A 22,518-nucleotide genomic window follows, 5' to 3' on the forward strand; every position below is an offset into this window, starting at 1 on the left:
AAAAAAAAACAGAAATTCATCTTTCATCTCTTCATCCATACTCCATTGAAGTCAATTTTTCAACATCTAAAAACTGATTAGGAGAAATATATTCTCCATACAATCAAAACAAAAGGGCAGATCTCTACTTGTGAGACATAGACTTTCAATGGGGTTTAAAGGGTTTTTTGTGTTTTTGTTGTGTTTACAGGAAGACTTGTTTTGGAGTTGAGTGCTTTGAGGCTTTTCATGTGAAAAGGTTCTGTTTTTCTAATTTGGCTGTAGAATTTCTAGGGTTTTCTTAGGACTGATGATTTTATCAGAAATTTAATTTGTGAAGGTGAAGGTGAAAGGGTTTAGGGTTTATCTATTTTTTCCCCAAAAATGTTAAAGATATGAAGTTGGAAAAGGATGTTAAAAGGGAGAGGCTGATGGATTTTATCAATTTTATTCAAATCTAATTTTTTATTTTTTATTTTTTTAAAAAAGAACATTTTTTTATGAGGAGTTAATAGTTGACAGAAAGGAATTATATGTCGTTTGTGATCACAGGTGTAACTGATCTGGCTTAGACCAAAAAGGTATGATCTTGATCTTTCAAATTGTTATAAAATACAAATTGAAAGATCAAGATCATACCTTTTTGGTCTAAGCCAGATCAGTTACACCTGTGATCACAAACGACATATAATTCCTCTCTCTCTCTCTCTCTCTCTATATATATATATATATATATATGCATGTGATGTATGGTGTTTGTACAAATTCTTGTTTATATATGATTTACATGATTTTGTTTGTACATTTTTCAAAAGGAAAAGATTTACATGATTTGTTTCTTGTATTAGTCCTCCAAAAGTTAATTGAGTTTTTTACTACATGGGATATGGTTAAATTAATTTAGTAGATTTTTTTTGTTAAAATTGTTATATTATGCATATTATTGGTATGAAAGCTGACTTAATATATGATTTATGAATATGGTATGAATTTTGTCTAATGTTGGAATGAATTGGTATAAAATTTGGTATAAAAATGATATGATGTATTACTTATATTTGGTGTGAAACTTGTTTAAATCTGGTATGAAGTTGGTACACAGTTTAGAGGAAATCTATTTTTTTTTCCAAATTATTCTCATTATGTCTACTAATCTGGCATGAAACATGAATAATATTGGGATGAAAGCTGACTTAATATACGATTTATAAATATGGTATGAAATGTGTTTTAACATTGGTATGAAATTGATTTATTATTGGTATGAAAGTTGATTTAAGTTGTGTATTATTTTTATCAAAAAATGGTATGATATCAGTGGTCCAATTATGTGAATTGATTGTAGTTTGTTAAATCACCCATTTGTTTTTGTATAAATTATGACTAATGTTGGTATGAAATTAGTATTTTTTTATAATACCTATTTTTTATAATAAGAAGGTTTCTTTTTCAATTTCTCCAACTAGGTTGATGGCAATGCGGAAAAACAAAGAACGATGATGGCGCGATCTGTGAGAGTAAAGTAATTGGGACTGTTGCTAGAAAATTTGATGGATCCCCCATAGCAAAAGAACATGCTCCAAATACCAGCAATTATCCTACACCAAGACTACGGAGATCAAATTTGAGATAGTTGATTGCAGCTTAGACTCTTTAGTATTTCATCTCTTTTAACTTTTGAACGATATATATTTGTTTTTATACAGTTTTAAGTATTGAATGATATAGAATATGCATTGTTTTCTTCAAGTCAGTTATCAACTACATATGAATTACAGCTTTACTCTCATAATTTCAGGATACTAGTTATATACAAACTGCATATCAATTGGATATAAATTTCTGGATATCAGTTATATACAAACTACATAACAATTGGATACATAAATAGTTTAGTTTTGATATTTAATTGGAGATCAAAATGAACACCATATAATTGGTATCCAAACTATATATAGTTGACATCCAATTATTCATACCAACATTTATTCAACCTGAAGGATCTCATCTACCACCATGTTTAATTAATAGAGATAAGCAGTCGTCCATCACAACAAAATCAAGATTTTTCAAACAAAAAAAAACTTGATTTACTCTTCAGTGACAACAATTCTGAAAAAAAAAAAGAAGAGAGAGTAATGTACAAGAAAATGGATAATATCAGACTTTTTAATTAATTTTAACAGATTAGAGTGAATTAAGGAAACTAGATATTCCTAATTAGTTTGAATCTCCTAAATTTATGCTAATTAATAATTATCAACAATCAATTCAAATTTTATTAATACACCTATTTCCATTTTTATCTTCTTTGTTTTTCAAAATCGATTTATTTTCCTTTTTTATCTTTTTATTTTTTTTCAAAATTGATTTTTTATCCTTTTTATTTTTTTCAAAACAGATTTTTACAATTAATTAAAAAATCTTTATTTATTTAATAAAATGTTATAACTTGAAATTTTTTATTGTTACAACTTGAAAGTTTTATTCTACTGCTATAACTAGAAAATATTAGTTTAATAAATTTCATATATGAAAATTTCACACACACAATATATATATATATATATATATATATATATTAAAAAATTATTACTTTTGATTATAAAGAATATCTCAATTATATCATATTAATAACTTACTAGGCAAGTATCCAAACATTTACTTTAAAAGAACTGGGATACGTGAATTGTTAAAGAAGTTGTTGAAAGTGTAAGTTACAGCAAGCAAGATCTTACCCCCTAACCTTTCTCTTTTTTTAGAATACTTCTTTTTTTTTAATCAGGTGTTGAAACAAGTGAACTCCCTCCATTAATGGAGGCTAAGCTCAGTGAGAGGAGAAAGAAGAATAGAAAACGTAATGGATCCTTCTAGAATGGAGGATCATGTGAAGAGTGTGTATTATTTTTTTCTCATTGAATGAATAATGAATAGAGCAGTTATGTATATATATATATGCATGGATAAAACATGAAAATAACCAACTAATTATAACTAACTATTTCAACAGTGTTAACAAATTTCTAACTAAGACTTGACTAATTTTATCACCCCCCCCCCCCCCNGTTGGAGGTAATGTAATTACAGACAACTTGCTTAGAATTGTAGAGTGCTTGACTCGAGTCAAGGCTTTGGTGAATATGTCTGCTAACTCTGAGTTTTGTTGAAATATGAAGAAGTGCAATCAGTCTTTGTTGAAGCTTATCCCTAACATTTCAACAGTCCTTGATGAAGTGCAACTAATTATAACTAACTATTTCAATGGTGTTAACAAACTTCTACCTAAGACTTAACTAATTTTATCACCCCCCCCCCCCAAGTTGGAGGTAATGTAATTACAGACAACTTGCTTAGAATTGTAGAGTGCTTGACTCTAGCCAAGGATTTGGTGAATATGTCTGCTAACTCTGAGTTTTGTGGAAATATAATAAAGTGCAATCAGTCCTTGTTGAAGTTTATCCCTGACAAAATGACAATCCACGTCAATGTGTTTTCTTTCATGAAAAACTGAATTCTTAGAAATGTGAACTGCATCTTGGCTATCACAAAATGCATGTATAGCAATGAACTTTGTACCACCATCATCAAGCAATCTCTCAAGCCATACGAATTCCCCTACTGCTTGTCTCACAGCCTTGTATTTTGCTTCAGTAGATGATAGTGACACAATAAATTGTTTCGTAGACTTCCAACTAACAGGACTATGTCCTATAAGAACTAGATAACCACTAACTGACCTCCTTGAATCAGAACAATCTGCCCAATCTAAATAACAATAAGCACTAACAGTGAGATCTGTTTGTTTGAAATAAAAATTCACAAAGTTGGATCTTGCATAAAAAATCTAAGGACATGGTAAACAACTTTCAGATGTGGCTCTCTAGGAGATTGCATGAACTGGTTAAGATGTTGAACACTGAAAGCTATATCCATTTTTGTATTTGTGAGGAAGTTAAGTTTCCCAACTAGCTTTCTATAGTGGGTAGGGTCTGATAACAACTCTCCATCCGTAGCTTTAAGTTTTTCAACAGAGTTAATAGGGGACATTGCAACTTTGTAGTTCTTGACATCAAATTCCTTTAGAAAAACAGTAGTGAATTTTCTCTAGGAAAGAAGAACATCATCATCCCTATATAGTATTTTCAGTCCTAAAAAATAGTGTAACTTGCCAAGATCCTTTATTTTGAATTGATCATGTAAGAAACTCTTCAAAGATCACATTTACTCCAAAGGTACACCTTTTGTCTTATAAAAGAGTGAGTAGTCTTGAGCGTGTATATCCCTTTGAACATAGACTGTTGGCCAACTTATCATACCACTTCATACTGGCCTGTTTTAAACCATATAAAGATTTCTTAAGTTTGCAAACTAAGTTGTTGTTGTCTACCATAAGGCCCTCTGGTATGTCATGTCTACTTCCTCATGTAAATCACCATGGAGGAAGGCATTATTCACATCCAATTGATACAAGCTTCATCTCTTTTTACAGCCAAACAAATCAAAGTTTTCATAGTAGTCATTTTAAGTACAACTGAGAATGTTTCGGTATAGTCAATTTCAGCTTGTTGTGTATATCCCTTTACCACCAGCCTAGCCTTGAAAGTCTCCACACTTCCATCAGTTTTGTGCTTATTATATACCCACTTACATCCAATGGCATTTTTGCATGTTGGTGGGGGGGAACAGTTCCCATGTATCATTTGTATACAATGCCTCAAACTCTTGTATCATTTTCATTTTCAAGGCAGGATTCAAGATTGCTTCAGCATAACAAGAAGGTTCGCTCTCATGTGAAATGACCTTTACTAATTGTTGGCTACTAGAACATAACGTGGTAAAGCAAACATGATCAAGGTTTTACAAGAATGAAGCAAGGGAATGTTGTTGATCATATGTTGATATAGTTGAGTGTAGATTAGGTAATGTGTAATTGTATTCTTTAAGGTAGTTTGGGGTATGAAGGGTTCTACTTCTTCTTCTAGATGCTGGTACTAGTGGAGCATTATGAAAAATAGGAGGATTAGGATTAGTTAGTGGTGTTGGTGCAATGTTGGGTGAAGTTGAGTCTGTGTCTAGTGTGGAATCAAAAATATTATTGGTTACTTGGTTAATAATAACTTCATGGGATGTGTATGTACCCAACATTTCATCATTGTCACTACCCGAGTCTAGGCCCCGAATGCGACACGACGTACAAGACTCTGAAAAGCCTCATACAAGCCTCATAGCATTTCATTGCATTCGATATAGAAATAGTGTAGAATTAAAACTCATTTAAATCCAAATTATCAAAACTTCATTTAGAGGAAAACTTGGAGTACAACGGAAGTCTAAGTCTCACATGACCATCTTAGACCCAAGCTTAAAACATAATAGGGACAAAACCCTTTCAAATAAAAAACAACTAGTAAAAATGTCTATTACATTGAAATAAGGAAACATAAGTCTTGTCCTCGAACCATGAGGATATACCAAGTCTTGGAGGAAAGCAATCCAACACTTAAAACTATCTAGGAGGAATCACTTGCCGGAACCTACACTTGTAGTAAAAACATGAAGAATATGGGTTAGTACAAAAAAATGTACTAAGTATGATGACCATGCAAAATATGCTTTAAAAAAGGGACATTTTAGTTGGAAACCATGCATTATGCCACTTTTTAGAAACATCGCGTACAATAACATTAAAGACATCATATACAAGCATTAACATCATATAAGTCATAACTTCACACTTAAACAATATCACATGGAAACCATTACCTTTACCTTGGACCTTCACCTCAAGCAACCCTTATGCTATACCTTGTGCAATTTATGGATAACGTCCCATACCACAATCCACACTAGGGCATCACATTTAGGTCACCTAAAGTAAACTTACCATTCATTTCCTTTCATCTTTAAGCCATATTCATACATAAAAGACATATCATTTCATAAGGCATGACAAGGGAAAGTAACTCATAATATAACCCAAGTATAGCATACATATCATATTAAGAATTTAAGAGATAACATTCTTCAATCACTACATTTAAGACACTTACATATCATAGCCATTAAGATTTAGAGAAACTCACTATGACCCTCTCAAAGCCTACTCATGCAATGTATAGGTAGCACACCATACTACTACCTACACTTCGTAGAACCTATCAAGACCCATAATGAAATCTCACATGATGGGAAGTAAGCGTTAACCAACATAGACCATGAGAGCTTGTCATGGAATCCGGTGTCATAAGTCCCCACACCGTAAAGAAGTCGTCTACTTGCCTAAGAAAGACCGGTTCATATAGCTTAGGTGGATCCACTAGCTAGACCTATGCGGGCACATAGTTTATGGGATAAGGTAAACGATCATTGAAACTCATGCCTAACTTTAGGGGAGTTTCCATCTAACCAAATCCACTCGGTGCTTAGCCTACATTCCCATAGAATAGTTCATTACCTTAACATTATCACATATGAGGGGTGCCATTGGCCTACCGACTCCAATTCATTCATTACACATAAAAGGGTGCCTTAAGCCTACTGATTCAAGGTACATTTAGGAAAGCTCATTAACTCTTCTTGAAAGGGTGCCATAGGCCTATCGGTTCAAGACTCATCATTAACCTTCTTGAAATGGTGCCATAAGCCTACCGATTCCAAGGTTCATTATTAACATGAGTGGAAGGGTGCTACTAGCCTACCGATCCAAGGATTCAACAATCAACAATATAATCATTTATACAAGAAAATGATGCATAAGCCCTACCAATTCAAGGTATACTTTATATTGAAGAATCCTTCATATTCTATCATCAATATTCATAAGTGTCAAATTGAGAAAAGGCCTTTCAATAATAACATATTCACATTCAAGACATGATCACCTTAGCTTCATCGAATTCTCATTCGTACAATGTCATGATAACACTTCAATTTCTCATACTATGCCTTCAAGGCCATGGTCACAACGTACATAATGAGTAAACACCTCCACCGTTCAAGTGGATCAACATCAAGTTAACAATTCTAAATCAACAAGTAGTTTCTCATATCTTGCCTTTAAGGCCATAAGCCTCACATACCAATACACCAACAATGCACCATAAAATAAGCATGGGTAATGACATACTTCAACAATCTAAAGCCATTTAAACAAGTTCCATTCAAATGCATTCATTATCAAGAAACCCACTTCATAAAGGCTAGCATAAACTAGCCTTTTAAAACCATTTGGTGAAAGAATCCATGAGATTGAGTAAAACCCTATATTTTCATGAACTTGAAATCTTTAAAAGTTTACTTTGAAATTGTCTCTAGGGTGAAAGTTAACCCTAGATGAAGGATTTTGCTAAGATTTTCCAAGAAATTTGATGAAGAAAGCCTTGAATCCAAAACCCTAGCTCCTACTTCTTCTTCTTCATTGAGTTAGAGAGAAATATAGAGAGAGAGAACTTTGGGATTTAATTTGGGAAAAATGAGGGAATGACTAGTTTAAAAGACTTAAAACCATATATATTTATCATATAAACCATTTAGAATCAACCCCACATAATAAAATATTAAAATGAAATTACCAAAAAACCCCAACTTGAGGCTGGCCGTCAGGGACCACGCCCAACTAAACGAGTCGTGAGGGGTCCCACGGCTAGTGGTGGTGCTCGTGGTCCTTGAGGCAGTGTACCTCCCATCCTTGCAAAGCCCTCCAAGGCCAAGGCAAGTCCACGGAAGCTCCCACGATCCGTGGTTCACACCATGAGGCATGGTCAATCTCGTGGTCATGGGACAGCACCTAGGCAAAGTTGCCTTACCTTCCTTGATCCTAAGTGAACTCTAAGTTCACTTTCACGGACCGTCTAGGGTACCACAGCTCGTGGTGGTGCTCGTGAACTTTGGGACAGTAGCTCCATCAACTTGCAACATCTCCCACCTAGCTAAGGCAACCCCACGAGCCTTCCCACGGCCTGTGGTCATGACCATGAGTCGTGAAGTGGCTCGTGAAGGGGTGCCTTGGCTTGGCACCAAACTTGAGCATACTGCCTTGCCACCATGGGTGGTACCACGGCTCATGGTGGCCACCACGAGTCGCGAAGACCCTCGTGGTCTAGAGAGGCAGTAGCTAGGACTAGTTTTAGGTACCGTAGGTTCCCAAACCATGGCCTACACCCAAAAACCTTATCCCTTGCCCTTAACTCATGGCATTAACCCCCACGTTTAGGCTCTAGTTTAACCTATCATTTTTCGAATCGTTACAATCATCAACTAAAGTGCTTGTTTCATTAAGCATACAAGTCAATTTATTAGGATGATGAACAAGCAATTTCAAAATGTAATTAAAATTGTAACCATCATGAGCAATAACAAAAGGGAAAACATTCTCATGGAAAGAAACATCTCTGCAAACAGGAATCCTTTTTGTGGCTAAATCTTGGACTGGCAATTAACATTTGAAGTGATGTAATCCTAGTCACTAGCGAGTATTTGTCAAAATAACCAAGACCTTCTTTCTATCTAAAGCCTTTGACAACAAGTCTTGCTTTATATTTGTCAATAGTTCCATCATCTTTCATCTTCCTTTTGAAAATCCATTTCGAACCTAAGGGTTTGTTCCCTGGAGGAAGATCAACCAACTCCCAGGTATGATTGTTTAAAATTGATTCAATCTCACTATTGACAGCCTCCTTCCAAGAGGTTGAGTCGCTAGACAACATAGCTTCCTTGAATGTTTGAGGCTCACTTTCAAAAAGGAATGTTACAAAATCAGATCCAAATGAAGTAGTTTTCCTTTGACGTTTACTGCGCCTTAGACTCTCTTCATTAGGTTCATTCTCTTTTGGTTCTACTTGAGGTCATTTAGACCCCCCATTAGATGACTCAAGTCTAGTCTTATACAAATAGATATGTTTAAAGAATTCAGCATTATCTGATTCCATTACCGTATTGTCATGAATATTCGGATATTCGAACTTATGAACCAAAAATCGACATGCCTTACTATTTGTGGCATATCCAATGAATACAAAATCTACAGTCTTAGGTCCTATTTTCACCCTCTTAGGTATAAGAACCTGGACTTTGGCTAGACACCCCCACACTTTGAAATATTTCAAGTTGGGTTTTCTACCTTTCCATTTCTCATATGGAATAACACGTGTCTTGCTATGAAGCACTCTATTGATTATTCGATTTGCTGTAAGGATAGCTTTCCCCCACAAGTTTTGTGGTAAACCTAAACTTATAAGTAAGACATTCATCATTTCTGTTAAAGTTTGGTTTTTCCTTTCCGCAATTCCATTAGATTGAGGAGAGTAAGGGGCAGTAGTTTGATGGATAATTTCATTTTCCAAACATATTTCTGCAAATAGGGATTCATATTCTTCACCTCTATCACCTCTGATCATTTTGATCTTTTTATCCAACTGATTTTCAACTTCAGTTTTATATTTCCTAAATGCATCTATTGCTTCATCCTTACCATTTAGCAAATATACATAACAATATCTAGTGCAATAGTCAATAAAAGTTATGAAATACTTTTTCCCACCACGTGATGGTGTTGACTTCATGTCACAAATGTCAGTATGAATCAGTTCTAAGGGATATGAATGCCTTTCAACAGATTTATAAGGATGCTTAGCATACTTAGATTCAACGCAAACTTGACATTTTGATTTATTGCACTCAAATTAAGGCAAAACATTTAGGTTAATCAATTTTCGCAAGGTTTTGTTATTAATGTGTCCCAAATGTTCATGCCATAAACATTTAGACTCAAACAAGTAAGAAGAAGTAGAATCTTTATTCATATCAACTGCAATTACATTGGGTTTGAAGAGGCCCTCAGTGAGGTAGCCTTTTCCTACATACATTTCATTCTTAGTTACTACAACTTTATCAGAAACAAATACACATTTGAATCCATTCTTGGTAAGAACTGGTATAGAAACTAAGTTCTTTTGCAATTCTGGAACATACAAGGCCCTGTTCAAAGTCATCACCTTGCCCGATGCCATCTTCAAGTGGACCTTGCCAGTTCCTTCAACCTTTGCAGAATCGGAGTTCGCCATAAATAACTTCTCTTCTGCTGGTGCTGGAGTATATGATGCAAATAATTCTTTGTTGGCACAAACATGGCATGAGGCACCAGAATCTATCCACCATTCTCTTGGATTTCCAACCAAGTTGCATTTTGAAAGCATTGCACAGAGATCGTTCATCTCTTCTTTGGATTCAGCCAAATTTGCTTGTTCTTCTTTTTGTCCTTCCTGGGACCCCGACATTCAGTAGCCCTATGACCACGTTTGCCACAATTGAAGCAGTTTTCATTGAATTTCTTCTTAGGAGGATTGCTCTTTGGACCAGAGGCTTTCATTCTTTTCTTTGATTTTGTGGGATCTTCTTCAACAATATTTACTTTTGATATTGTTGAATTACCACGTGACCTCTTTTCCGCGGCCTTGTTATCCTCTTTGATTCTTAGCCTTACCATGAGATCTTCAATAGTCATTTCCTTGCATTTATGTTTCAAGTAGTTTTTGAAGTCCTTCCACAACGGAAGTAACTTCTCAATAATTGCCGCCACTTGAAAAGCATCGTTCACAATCAATCCTACATTAAAGATTATGTGGGTATTAAGAATAGACTTAATATGTTCAACATAGGCATTAAATAAATTTATACCTTTTGCAAGGAGATCATGGATTATGACCTGCAGTTCTTGAACTTGGGTGACGACGGTCTTACTGTCTATCATCTTATAGTCCAAAAACTTTGCCACAATGAACTTCTTCATTTCGGCATCCTCTGTTTTGTACTTCTTTTCTAAAGCATCCCAGAGTTCTTTTGAAGTCTTGACACTACTGTACACATTGTACAGATCATCTTGCAGACCACTTAAAATATAGTTTTTACACAAAAAATCTGAATGTGTCCATGCTTCTGTCACCAAGAATTGTTCTTCGGCCGGAGCTTCATCCGGCATAACATGAACGTTCTTATTAATGAACCTCTGCAGACTCAATGTAGTCAGATAGAAAAACATCTTCTGCTTCCATCTCTTGAAGTCGACTCCAGAAAACTTTGCAGGTTTCTCAGCGGATGCAAGGGCAGCAATTGGACGATTGTGTGCAACCAATGTTGTTGCACTACTCACTGTTTCAACATTTACTTGATTTGAATTTGTCATTTTTCTGTCACAAATGACAAATAATTTTAATATGTGAAATACTAACAGTAAAGAATAAATCCTTACACAATCTGTTTCTGATTTAACGATAATGTTTTTATGTTCTTTTAATCGTTAATCGAATGAATTTTAAAAATTCAAACAGAGTAGAAAATCATAAATGTTTTAATCTCCAGAAACCTCAAATACAGAAACTAATAAATTTCTTAAGCTTGTTATCTCCTGCATTAATGTTAGCAAACAGAAACAAAAAAAGATGAAACAGACAGAATATAAATTATTCGAGTCCACAAAACCCACTGTGTTTTCTTAAGAAATTTAATCCCCTCAAGTACCCGAGGTTGCAGAGTAATTCCTCCCAAGATAAAACAGGTTAACCTATTAGAGAAGTAGCGGTACCTCAAACTTCAATAATTTCAGCGAACGCAAGAACAACAACGAGAGCACCACAGACTCAGTCGATCGACAATTTTGTTTTTGTAAGAACATGTATGCAGAGATGAAAAAATTTCAGTATTGAAAAATGGAAAAAAGACTCTATTTATAGCCACTTGCAGCAAGGAATGTGTTTGTTCGGACAATGGTGTGTCTTTCTAGAACGTTGCGCCTTTTGAAAAAAATAACATCTTTTCGGAAGGAACAGGTCCCTTTAGAATGACGTTACCGTTACACGCGAATTTCAAATAAATTTCATTTTGCGAAATTAATTTTGTTAATTAACTAATATTCTGAATTAATTTATAAGAGAAAGGAAATCAATTAATGAGTTTGATTAAATAAATTTTGTCCAAATATATTATCAATCAATCACATCCAAATCCAAAGCCGAGCGACGATGACTGTGCGAGGGGCACCTTCTTCTTAATCCTTTAAGAAACTAAAAGAAGTGTTTCTTAATATAATGACAACAATTTTCCTTTCTTCTACCAATATGAGAGAAATGACTTTTCATTCTCCCTCCTAAATTGGTTCTCTCACATTTTCTATTTTCTCTTTTTATTTCTCATTCACACCTTACTAAAACCCAACAAATATTACATTCTCTATCAAACTATTTATCAGGAAAAAAAGAGAGGGAGAAAGTGAACGTAATCTTTTTTTTTTTAAGAAAAAAAATTACGATGGTGCACATATTTGGTGTGTGTGAATAGGAATATTTAGAGAAGACAACCCGGGGAGGGGGGAGGGGCGTATTTTGCAGAACATAAATTAGGAGGGGGATTTTGGGGATTCGGGTGGGGTGGGTGGGGAAGGACAATTTTGTACAAAACGAATAGGGATATTTGGAGAAGACGCTGGGGCTATTTGGTGAAGACAACATTGGGGTGGGATTGGGTTGAAGGGGGGAGAGAGATTTGGGGTGGTTTTTTTTTTATTGATTTAAATTTTATTTTATTTTGTAATTATTTGGGTCATGTGTCATTAACTCATTGGCCAATTTTTATTTTTACTCAAAATTAATTATTTAAAAATTATTTTTGTTTAATTTGTCATTTTATATGTCATTCGTGAGTGTAATACACATATTATATATTTTTGTTAATATTCAAAAAAGTGTTAAAATGACACAGCATACATGAGGTGTTTAAAATGAACATCGTCTAATTAAAGTGTCTAAGTGAAATATTGTGCCAACTTTAGGAGGCCACCAATGACTTATGCCAAAGTTTTATAAAGAAAAGTTGATACCATATTACATGAACTATTTTTTTGATATTCAACTTATAGGTGTTTAGAGAAAACTGGTCATTGCTATTATTTCTTTATAGTTTCAACAACATTTTTTTTTCACGTTGCTCAAGTTTGATAATTTAGACAAAGTCAGACACTGAAAGAAAGCTGTTAGGAAATTAAATGATCAGTTGAAATAATTTTAGTGGACAACTAAATGTCGAGCAAAATAAGTATGACTCTTACAAGCCTATTCTTGAAATATCACATGAAAAACAAATTCAAACATAAAAGAATAAAATGTGGGATACCTGAAGATGTTTCATGAATCTAATCTTCATTTTCTTTATTTTATCTAATTAAATACCTGAAGATTGAACATCCAATTCTTGACCAATCTTGCTCCAAGAAAATTTAACTAAAAGAAACACAATCGTCCTGATAACGTGTTGTAAAACTAAAGCAAAATAAGAGAAATATAGAAGATGAAAATAATAGAAATAGGGAGACAAGAGATCGATGAGAGTTTTTCTTATTCTCCCAAGTATTCAAGTTTTCCCCAAAATCTTTAAGTGTATCCAATATGAATTCTAATGCCTCTATTCGTATTAAATAGAGACATACAAAAGGTTAGTCATAAACAGGACATTGAACATGTAAGTTATGGAGGAACATCAAGAGGGAAGTTATGGAGGTGTGAGCAGTGGCGTACCCACCTTTACGCTTGACACCCCTTCGTTGAAAAATTACATTGTATAGAGAGGTTAAACTTTGGTTTACTAAATACATATGTAAGCATTGACACCTCTTGGCACAAGTTAAATGTTTAAATTTAGTCATACTATCCTTATAATAATATTTTTTACTACAACTATTGACACCCCTTAATATCAATCTTGGGTCCGCTACTAGGTGTGTGAATAACTATACATTATGGTGTAATTACACCTTGAAGTTATGGACATCCACATAAATATATGTACAACATAACATTTATTATTTGAAAATTATATTAATTAAGAACATTATAAATCAAAATAATTAAAAATTTAAAATATTTAAAAATCAAATTAAAAATTAGGTTGACTCTCAAAGTTTTTCATATGCCACATAAATTGGGACAAAGTGAGTAACATATATTATTTAAAAATTACGTTAAAAGTATTGTAAATTACAATAATTAACAACTTAAAATATTTAAAAATTATATTAGAAATTTTGTTAACTCTTTTAATTCTATCCATACAACATTAATTGAGATAAATAAAATAATATATATTAGGTCGGTGTTTGCACCTGCTCTTGTATTTATATTTAGTACACTTAATACGTGGCTAAGCAACGTATTTGCTGATTACATGTGGCCTTTTGAGCTTAAAAAAAGAAAAATCCATTGTAAAATATATTGAATAAATAAAATAATATTCTGAAAATATAACTTTTTTTTTCTCTATTTTATTAATATTATACTTATCCAAAATCCAAATCAACATCAATTTTTTTATTTTTTATTTAATCAACTATCGGGAATGCGGCCCATTTTATTAATTAATCAACAAGTCTGAAAAATGTTGGCCCAAGTAACATTAGGCCATTACATAAGGAATAATTAAATATCTCTTGTCTAAAAACATCTACCACTTTCCCTTCACTTTCCAATATCACGATGTTGACGGCTTCCTCATGTTCATCGTGCTTCTCCTTGGTGTCATGTAGGTATCTTCTCCCTTCCTCCCCTTCCATTTCAAGATGAGGCCACTTTTGACTTTTCCAGTGCCCTCTGCGATGTCCCTCCATGGCCAAGTCTTCGAATGGTGCAAGACTCACGCATCTCCTGTATGTCCCTGCCTTTTGACTTGTAAGCTTTCTCCCCCCTACTTTTGCTTGTAACCCATAGTATACCTGTTGTACCCCATTCCTATAAATCCCTTTTTGTGCGTAGATCTCCTTTTGATGCTCAATGGCTTTTGTACCCTGTGTCATAACTGCATGCATCATGGCTTTATGTTTTCTGTGTTGAATCTGTATCAAATCTCCTTTGTGTAAATAGGTTTAGTACTAATCTGTATGGGATGGGATTTGGGATTTCTCCATGTTTAATATCTTCCTGGCAACACTTGGTAATTGATTAAAATTATGGTATTGCACCTTCACTGCATGATTGAATGCTTCATTTGCCAAGTGGTCTGCAAATTGATTACCTTCTCTAAATGTATGTATTAGCTGTATGTTTCTCGCCTGCAAATGACTGCGTAAAAATTCCACCATCCCACTGATTTCCCATGGGATCTTCGATTCCCCTCTTAGGATTTTTATTAGAGTCAGAGAATCCGATTCCACTACCAAGGATTGCCAGATGCCAAGCAGTATAAACTGTAAAGGCTTCCAAATAGCAGTGGTTTCCGCAATCAAGTTTGTAGCAACCCCAATGGTATCTGCCTCAGCATAAATGAGGTCACCTTGGTCATTTCTTATGCAAAAAGCATAAGAACTGATCCCAGGGTTCCCCCTACAAGCCCCATCCGTGTTACATTTGAGCATCCCTGCTCCAGGCAACTTCCACTTAACAATTTTAAAGAACAATTGCTTTTTATGTTGCTGAATTCTGTCAAAACTTTGAAGCCACTTTGTAGGGACATCCTTCCAATTAGGATAGTGATTTTTAGTTAGCCAGTGTATCATCCTTTCACATCTATCTTTCACAGCATAGTATGATACCTATTTGCCATGCTTCATCTGATTCCTCATATTCCACAATTCCCAAATGATGATTACTGGGATACTCCTGATTATATGCCTTGCCTTCATACCCTCCACTCCCTTCCAAACACTGTTCAGAGCTGGAAATAGCTGGTTACCAGCATACTTGATACCTGTGCTTGACACAAAATGCTGCCATAGTTTACAAGCTATCGGGGCAGTCAAAAACAGATGATTCATAGTTTCTTCACAACCCTCCTCACAACAATAACATTTAGACACTATAGGGATCCTACACCTTTTCAAGTTGTCATCAGTTGGAACCCTACCTTTTAAGACTCTCCAAAGAAAAAAGGCGATCTTGAAAGGGAGACTCGTACCCCAAATAAATTGAGAGCATTCTATCTTGTTTCTTCTAGGCCTGGTTATTTGGTAAGCTGACTTCAATGAGAATACTCCAGATTTGCTGCCAGTCCACCAGGCCCTGTCAATCTCATTCCCAATTGGAGGGGGGATATTGTTCAATATTATATCTGTCATCTCCACAGAAACAACCCCTTCAATAGCATCAATTCTCCAGGACCCTGTATCTGCAAATGTATTAACTTGTCTTTCCTCCTCGACTGCTAGTTCTCCTTCCGTGTAGTATAGAGCCCCAAAATTAGTCCAATTGTCAAACCAGAAGCTAGAGTTCCCATTTTTTAATTGCCACCAAATATAAGGCTCCACTTCCTCCCGACCATTAATCATACTTCTCCAGGCTTGTGAGGCACCTGTACCCACGGCCAAAACAGGATGCCTTTTTTTGCAATATTTATTGCCAATATAAACACTCTATAAAGATCCAACAGATGTTCTAAAATTCCACCAAAGCTTAGCATGCATTGCCCTATTTATTACCTCCAAAGATCTAAACCCTAGGCCTCCTTCATTCACAGGATAGCACATCTCTTCCCAAGCCACCCAATGTTTTCTCTTTTCTGCATTAGTGGCACTCCAAAAAATTTTAGCAAAAAGCTGATGTAGCTTCCTTATGACACCTTTAGGGGGTGTAAGAGCTGCCAAAAGGTGTATAGGCATAGATTGAAGAATATGGTTTATGAGAATGAAGTTTCCACCAAATGACAGAAACTTATTCTGCCATGATAGGATTCTTCTGGCCACTTTCCTCATTAAATCCTCAAAATATGAGCTCTTTTTCCTCCCATAACACACCGTACATCCAAGGTAAGTCATTGGAAACTCCCCTTTCCTGATCCCAGTAAGCTTCCTCAGCCTTATAGAGAAGATCAGTGGAGTTTTCTCATGAAGATAGAAGTAGCTTTTAGCCTTATTAATTAACTTTCCAGATACTTCTTCATATCTCCGCAGTACCATCATCATCTTGATAATAGATCTCTTGTCCCCAGAGCAAAATAATATTGTGACATCTGCATATGACATATGATTAATATTGGGACTCCACTTGGGAAGACCATACCCTAAATAGGATGAATCAGAATGTAGAGCATTAAGAGCCCTAGATAGAACTTCTGCACCAATTATAAACAATGTAGGGGACAAAGGATCCCCTTGTTTAAGACCCCTAGTAGACTGAAATAATCCATGAATTTGCCCATTGATACAAATTGAGTACCAATTGTTTGAAAGCAGCCTACAAATCATGTCAATAATCACCTCCGAAAATCCAAATTTCCTCAGGACTTTTGTCATAAAGACCCAAGAGACTCTATCATAGGCTTTTGTCATGTCGAGCTTCACCACCACATTCGTATGCTTGTTTCTTTTGTTAATGTCACCAATGATCTCTTGAGCTAAAAGCACATTTTCAGAGATACTCCTACCCTTTACAAATCCAGACTGGTTAGGAGAAATTAACTTTGGCAAAACTGCCGCAATTCTGCCATGTAGGACCCTTGAAATAACTTTGTTAATAAAGCAACTCAAACTAATTGGTCTAAGGTCTGAAAGTGATCTCACCAGATCTTTCTTTGGAAGTAGAACCAAATTAGTATGAGTTATATATCTTGGCAAAGTTTGTCCACAAAAAAAGGCCCTGACTACATTGGTGACATCCTGGGAGACAATGTCCCAACATTCTTGGAAAAATAGTCCCGAGAACCCATCCGGCCCGGCAGCACTATTTCCATCCAATTGAAACACAACCATCTTCACCTCCTCCATGTCTGGGAGTTTAATCATAGCATTATTATCCTCCCCAGATATGAGCAAAGGTATATAGTCAAGCATAGAATAGTCCTGATTAATATTAGTCTCCATAAACTGTTGTTGAAAAATAGTAATGGCCTCCTCCCCTATCCTCGTATCATCAGTAAGGATATTCCCATGCACATCCTGTATCTTAGTTATGTGTAATTTCCTTCTTTTGCCCTGAACATACGAGTGAAAAAATTTAGAATTTCTGTTACCCTCCACGAACCACTTCATTCCCGCCTTTTGTCTCCAAAAGTCCTCCTCTAATTTGAGGAACTTCTTCAACTCCGCCTCCGCTTTGAACAATTCTGCCCTGTTTTCTGGGCTGGGCAGCAATTCAAATTGAGCCTCCTTTACCAGTAAAACATCCTCCAATGTTGCAATTTGCACAAAAATATTCCCATATTCTACTTTGCTCCACTCCACCAAGGCCTTTTTCACTTTCTTCATCTTTACATGAAGCTCCAAAAATGGGGATCCTGTAAAATCTATACTCCAGCAATTCTTTACCAATTCCTTAAAATTTCTGTGTTTGCACTAGAAATTAAGGAATTTAAACGGCTTCACCACATTACGGACCAAATAATTACAAATAACATGGATTGGGGCATGATCCGAACCTTGTCTGGACAAGTGTTGCACTTCCACTTGTGGGATGACATCAAGAAACTCTTGATTGACCAACACTCTGTCTAGCCTTTCAAAAATGTAAGCATCGTTAATTCTGCCATTCCACCATGTGTATTTACTCCCAGTAAATCTCACTTCTGTCAATGTACATGAGTTTATGCACGTTGCAAAATCTGTTGCCTCATGTTGTGAGAACTCCTGACCACCAAGCTTCTCCTCCTTGTTCAAAATAACATTAAACCCCCCCCCCCCAAGCCATGGTGAACCAGCCGTATCCATTTCTTCTAATTCTTCCCATAACTCCAATCTTTCCATGGCATCGCACCTAGCATAGATTGAAGTAATGAAAAAGATCCTCCCGCCCCAAGAAAACTTCATTGTAAGCTGTTGAATAGCATTCTGCACAACCACCCCTTCCCATTCATTCCGCCAAAAAATCCATATTTTCCCAGAACTATTGACAAAAGCATTGTCAAATCCTAACCGCACTCTAAAATTATGAATCTCCCTCGGAGCCTGAAAAGGCTCCATAAGAGCAATAAAATTGTAATTGTTTCTTCTATTGAGATCGACCAATCTCCCAAATGCATTTTGGGTATTAACTGATTGAATATTCCAAAATAAAGCTTTGTCTATCATTGGTCACTGCTTGCTGACCTACCCTTACTGCCTCTTGTCTGAACCTGAAGGGGAATATTGGATTTTCCCCTTTTGGCTATTAAACTGCTAGCTTGTCTAGGGGATAAATCCCCCGAAGTACATGCATTGTTGATATTGTCTTCGATCCCCTCGTCCTCCTCTGTTTCTTTTAAGCCCTGTGAATCTTGAGGCAACTTCATCTCCACCCCCAAGTCATTCTGCCCCTCCATGTTGATATTGTCATTAGTAGTTGTGTCAAGAAGGTCATCTTGTTGACCCTGATTAGTAGAGCCCTTGTTCCCCACATCTTGGGGAATATTTTCATCCCCCTTATCCTTAACAACCTTGGTGTTGATACTGTTTCCCTTGTCCCCAACACCCTCACTATTGTCCACGTTCTTGAACCGTCCCTCTACCCTTGCCTTTGTAGACAACTTTTCAGTGATAACTTTATTCCCTTGTACTTTTTGTACCTCATTACTGTCATCCTCTATCCCACTCAAATTGACTAACTTATTTTTAGTGTTAACTTGCCACTGCTTAGCGGGTTGTTGTTGCTTTGCACCCCCAAACTTCTTTTTTTGCTCCACAAACCCCTCAGGCTGGGTGTCCAGCTGCTTCTGTGCCCCCTCTTTAGGGCTCGCCTTCTCATGCTTTTTGTTTCCCTTATCCTTGTCCTCTTGTTCCTACCCTTTGCTATTCTTCTTCTTAAAAAGCTGGGTGTTTCACATAACATTGGTCTTCATCATGCCCTTGAATCGAGCACGTTATGCAATACTTTGGAACGTAGTTATATTTTATTGGTGTCCACTTTTCCAGCACTGCCCCATCCTCCTGTTTGATGCCAATCTTGATCCGTTTTGGGAATTCACCAAGCAAGTCAACTTCAACCTTAACCCTCGCGCAGGTTGGTCGTGTTTTATTCTTCGTTGCTACATCCACTTGAAAAGGCTTCCCTACCGCAGCAGCCAGTGAAAAAATAGCCTCTTCGCAAAAGAAATTCGGGGGAAGAGACGGAAAGGATATCCACGCCACCGCCATAGTTGTCTCTTCCTCTGGATCGAACATGGGATCCCATTTAAACGTCCTCATGGGATATGACCATTGTTGGTGAGTAATATAAAAACGGGCTTTGATAAAAGGTGCACATAATCCTCCAACAACGACGCCCTAATCAAAATATGTCTATTACTCAGTAAGTCGATTATGCATTCCCCTTTCAATTCACATTGCTTTGGGATAAGCCTCCGTAACTCGTGGATATCAGGACAGCCATAGGAGAATTTACCCACAATAGCAAGCTGCAAGTTTTCACGAACAATCATGTTGTCCACCTCCTTCTGATCCCATATAACAATGGGCTCGCCATGCAAATACGAAATTGGTTTGCGCACAGCCACCTTCTCCACTTGTTGATTGGGTTTCAAGGCATTCACGTACGTCTTAAGAGGTTGACCAACCTCCGGAACAGATTGGCCAGAGGCCATCTTGGCCTAACCAGTCGGAATAGCAAGGATCAACGACGGCTCTTCTAGGTCAAATATTGAAAATATAACTTAATTTACACTCAATGTGAAAAAATAATTTGGAGCTTTTGAAAAAACAAAAACAAACATCTGAAAAAAAATATAAAATAAAACTTATTTAACAAACAAAATAAAATAACATACTCAAAAAAAATTAAAATGAAATTTAAAAAGTTCGCAACTTCTGAAAAAATAATGGAAAAAGTTTTAGGAAAGAAATTTGGAAAACTTCCTTTGGAATTTTTTCAACGTTTAGGCTTTAATGGGATTCTTTTTTTGTTATTGCTATTGTTTTTTGAGCATCTATTTGGTGTGAAATTCCCAGAACTTGCCAAGTCAACAAATACTGTCAAAATGACACTATTTAGCCTTACTACAAATGAAAATTTTATGATGGTAGAGGCACAACAAATAATAGTTGTGTGAGGGCACCATTTTCTTTTGACAAGTATTTTATGTGGGTCCCTCTTATCGTCACACTTTCTCTCTCTCTCACTTCCATTTTCTCAAATTTTACCCTTTCTTTTACCAATATTTTTACAGTTTTTTTATTTTATTTTTAGTCCTACCTTTAGTGAAAAAATAAATTCATACAATTATTTATTTTGTGCTTTCACAAATTCATTTGTTTGACTCTTTTTTTCTATTAATTTTTGTAACCCACAAGAAAAAAATGAATCTATAAAAGTTTCGTTTCACCTTTAAGATACTAAACATAAAGAAAATCTTTAACGAGAAACATAAAATCAATATTGACAATATTTATTGGATACATGCCATAGAAGTGAAAAATTTAACAAATCTGAAAAAGAAAAGATAATTGAGTGTTTGATATCATTAATACATTATTATTATTAATCATAAATAAAAATAAAAAACATATTTCATAACTAAGAATTGAGTGATTAAAATTGAAATCTCAAAAAAAATAAAAATTAATGACTAAAATTTAAATAATTAAAATTAAATTATATATGTAAGTATAATAAAAAATGCCGATTGAATTTTAGTAGTTCAATTGGTTGATTACATGAATTTTACTTTATTGAAGAAATTTCAATTTTTTTTTTAATTTCACTATCCTCAATTTTTCTTGAATTCATCCAAAAATAAATAAATTTAATTTTTTTCAACATATTACTTTAGTTTCCCCTCAAATAAATAGTAATAGAGATATAAAATATATGATAGATACCGTGGGTGAGTTTCAAAGTTTCTTTATTTAAACAAAAAATAAAAAATAAAATTTACACTAAGAATTAACAAGCAAAAAAAGAAAATGCAATTAAGAAAGAAAAAATACACCAAAGAAAAGATTAAAATTGAAAAATAAAAAGTAGGGAAATAAGTACATTATGGGTCCCACAATATAATGTGGCAGCCAAATGAGGCCTCACACAATTGACAGTATGTGTGCCTCGCCCAGAATAAAAAATTTCACTACAAATATATATTAAGAGAAAACACATAAAGTTCCCTGGACTTTGCAACAAAATTTACTTTAACACTTTTACTTTACATATAGTTATTTACCTTCCTAATTTCATTGGAAGATAATTTAAATTCACCATAGGTTTATAAGACGAGATGGCAAGTGCATTCCACACGCGTCAGGTCATCGACAGGTCAGTACCACATCATTGTCACATTAATAATTATTTAAATTTTGAGTTTTTTATTTTTTTTTTAATTCACAATTTTAGAAAGGAAAAAAGAAAAATAAAATTAATCCAAGATTATAAAAAAAAGAAAAATAAAAATTAAAAATTCTCAAAAAAGATCAAACTCAAGTGATCCAAAATTCTCAAGACCATTTTCACCAAAAACATTCAATCTTTAAAGCACATTATCAAAGTAAATACATAGTAACAACTAAAAATTTAATTTGAGATAAAAAAATTATAAAATTTTCATTAAAAGAGTGAAGTTTATCAAATCAATAAACACCTCCATAAATAGTGATCTTGAAGCAAGAATAAA

The 22,518-nt window shown here is 34.9% G+C and overlaps 1 protein-coding gene across 1 annotated transcript; it reads right to left on the minus strand.

The window, feature by feature from the left end:
- Positions 1–14,887: 14,887 nt before the first annotated feature.
- LOC125859004 (uncharacterized) lies at positions 14,888–19,012 on the minus strand. The gene is made up of 5 exons (XM_049538757.1): positions 18,364–19,012; positions 16,430–18,231; positions 15,986–16,363; positions 15,605–15,721; positions 14,888–15,469 (listed from the first exon to the last, which is right to left on the minus strand). The coding sequence occupies exons 1-5, from the start codon at positions 19,010–19,012 to the stop codon at positions 14,888–14,890; spliced, it is 3,528 nt and encodes a 1,175-aa protein (XP_049394714.1).
- Positions 19,013–22,518: the final 3,506 nt, after the last annotated feature.

Source organism: Solanum stenotomum, chromosome 3, assembly GCF_019186545.1.
Source record: "Solanum stenotomum isolate F172 chromosome 3, ASM1918654v1, whole genome shotgun sequence".
Taxonomy (NCBI): Eukaryota; Viridiplantae; Streptophyta; class Magnoliopsida; order Solanales; family Solanaceae; genus Solanum; species Solanum stenotomum.

What these genes read in the sequence shown, in the direction of transcription:
- LOC125859004 (XM_049538757.1), bottom strand. Translation starts at nt 19,012, where the DNA reads ATGATAGACAAAGCTTTATTTTGGAATATTCAATCAGTTAATACCCAA. An exon ending in GCAACACTTGTCCAGACAAG is followed by an intron (nt 18,232 to 18,363) that starts GTTCGGATCATG and finishes GCTGGAGTATAG; the next exon opens with ATTTTACAGGATCCCCATTT. An exon ending in GGACTGGCAGCAAATCTGGA is followed by an intron (nt 15,722 to 15,985) that starts GTATTCTCATTG and finishes AAACTATGGCAG; the next exon opens with CATTTTGTGTCAAGCACAGG.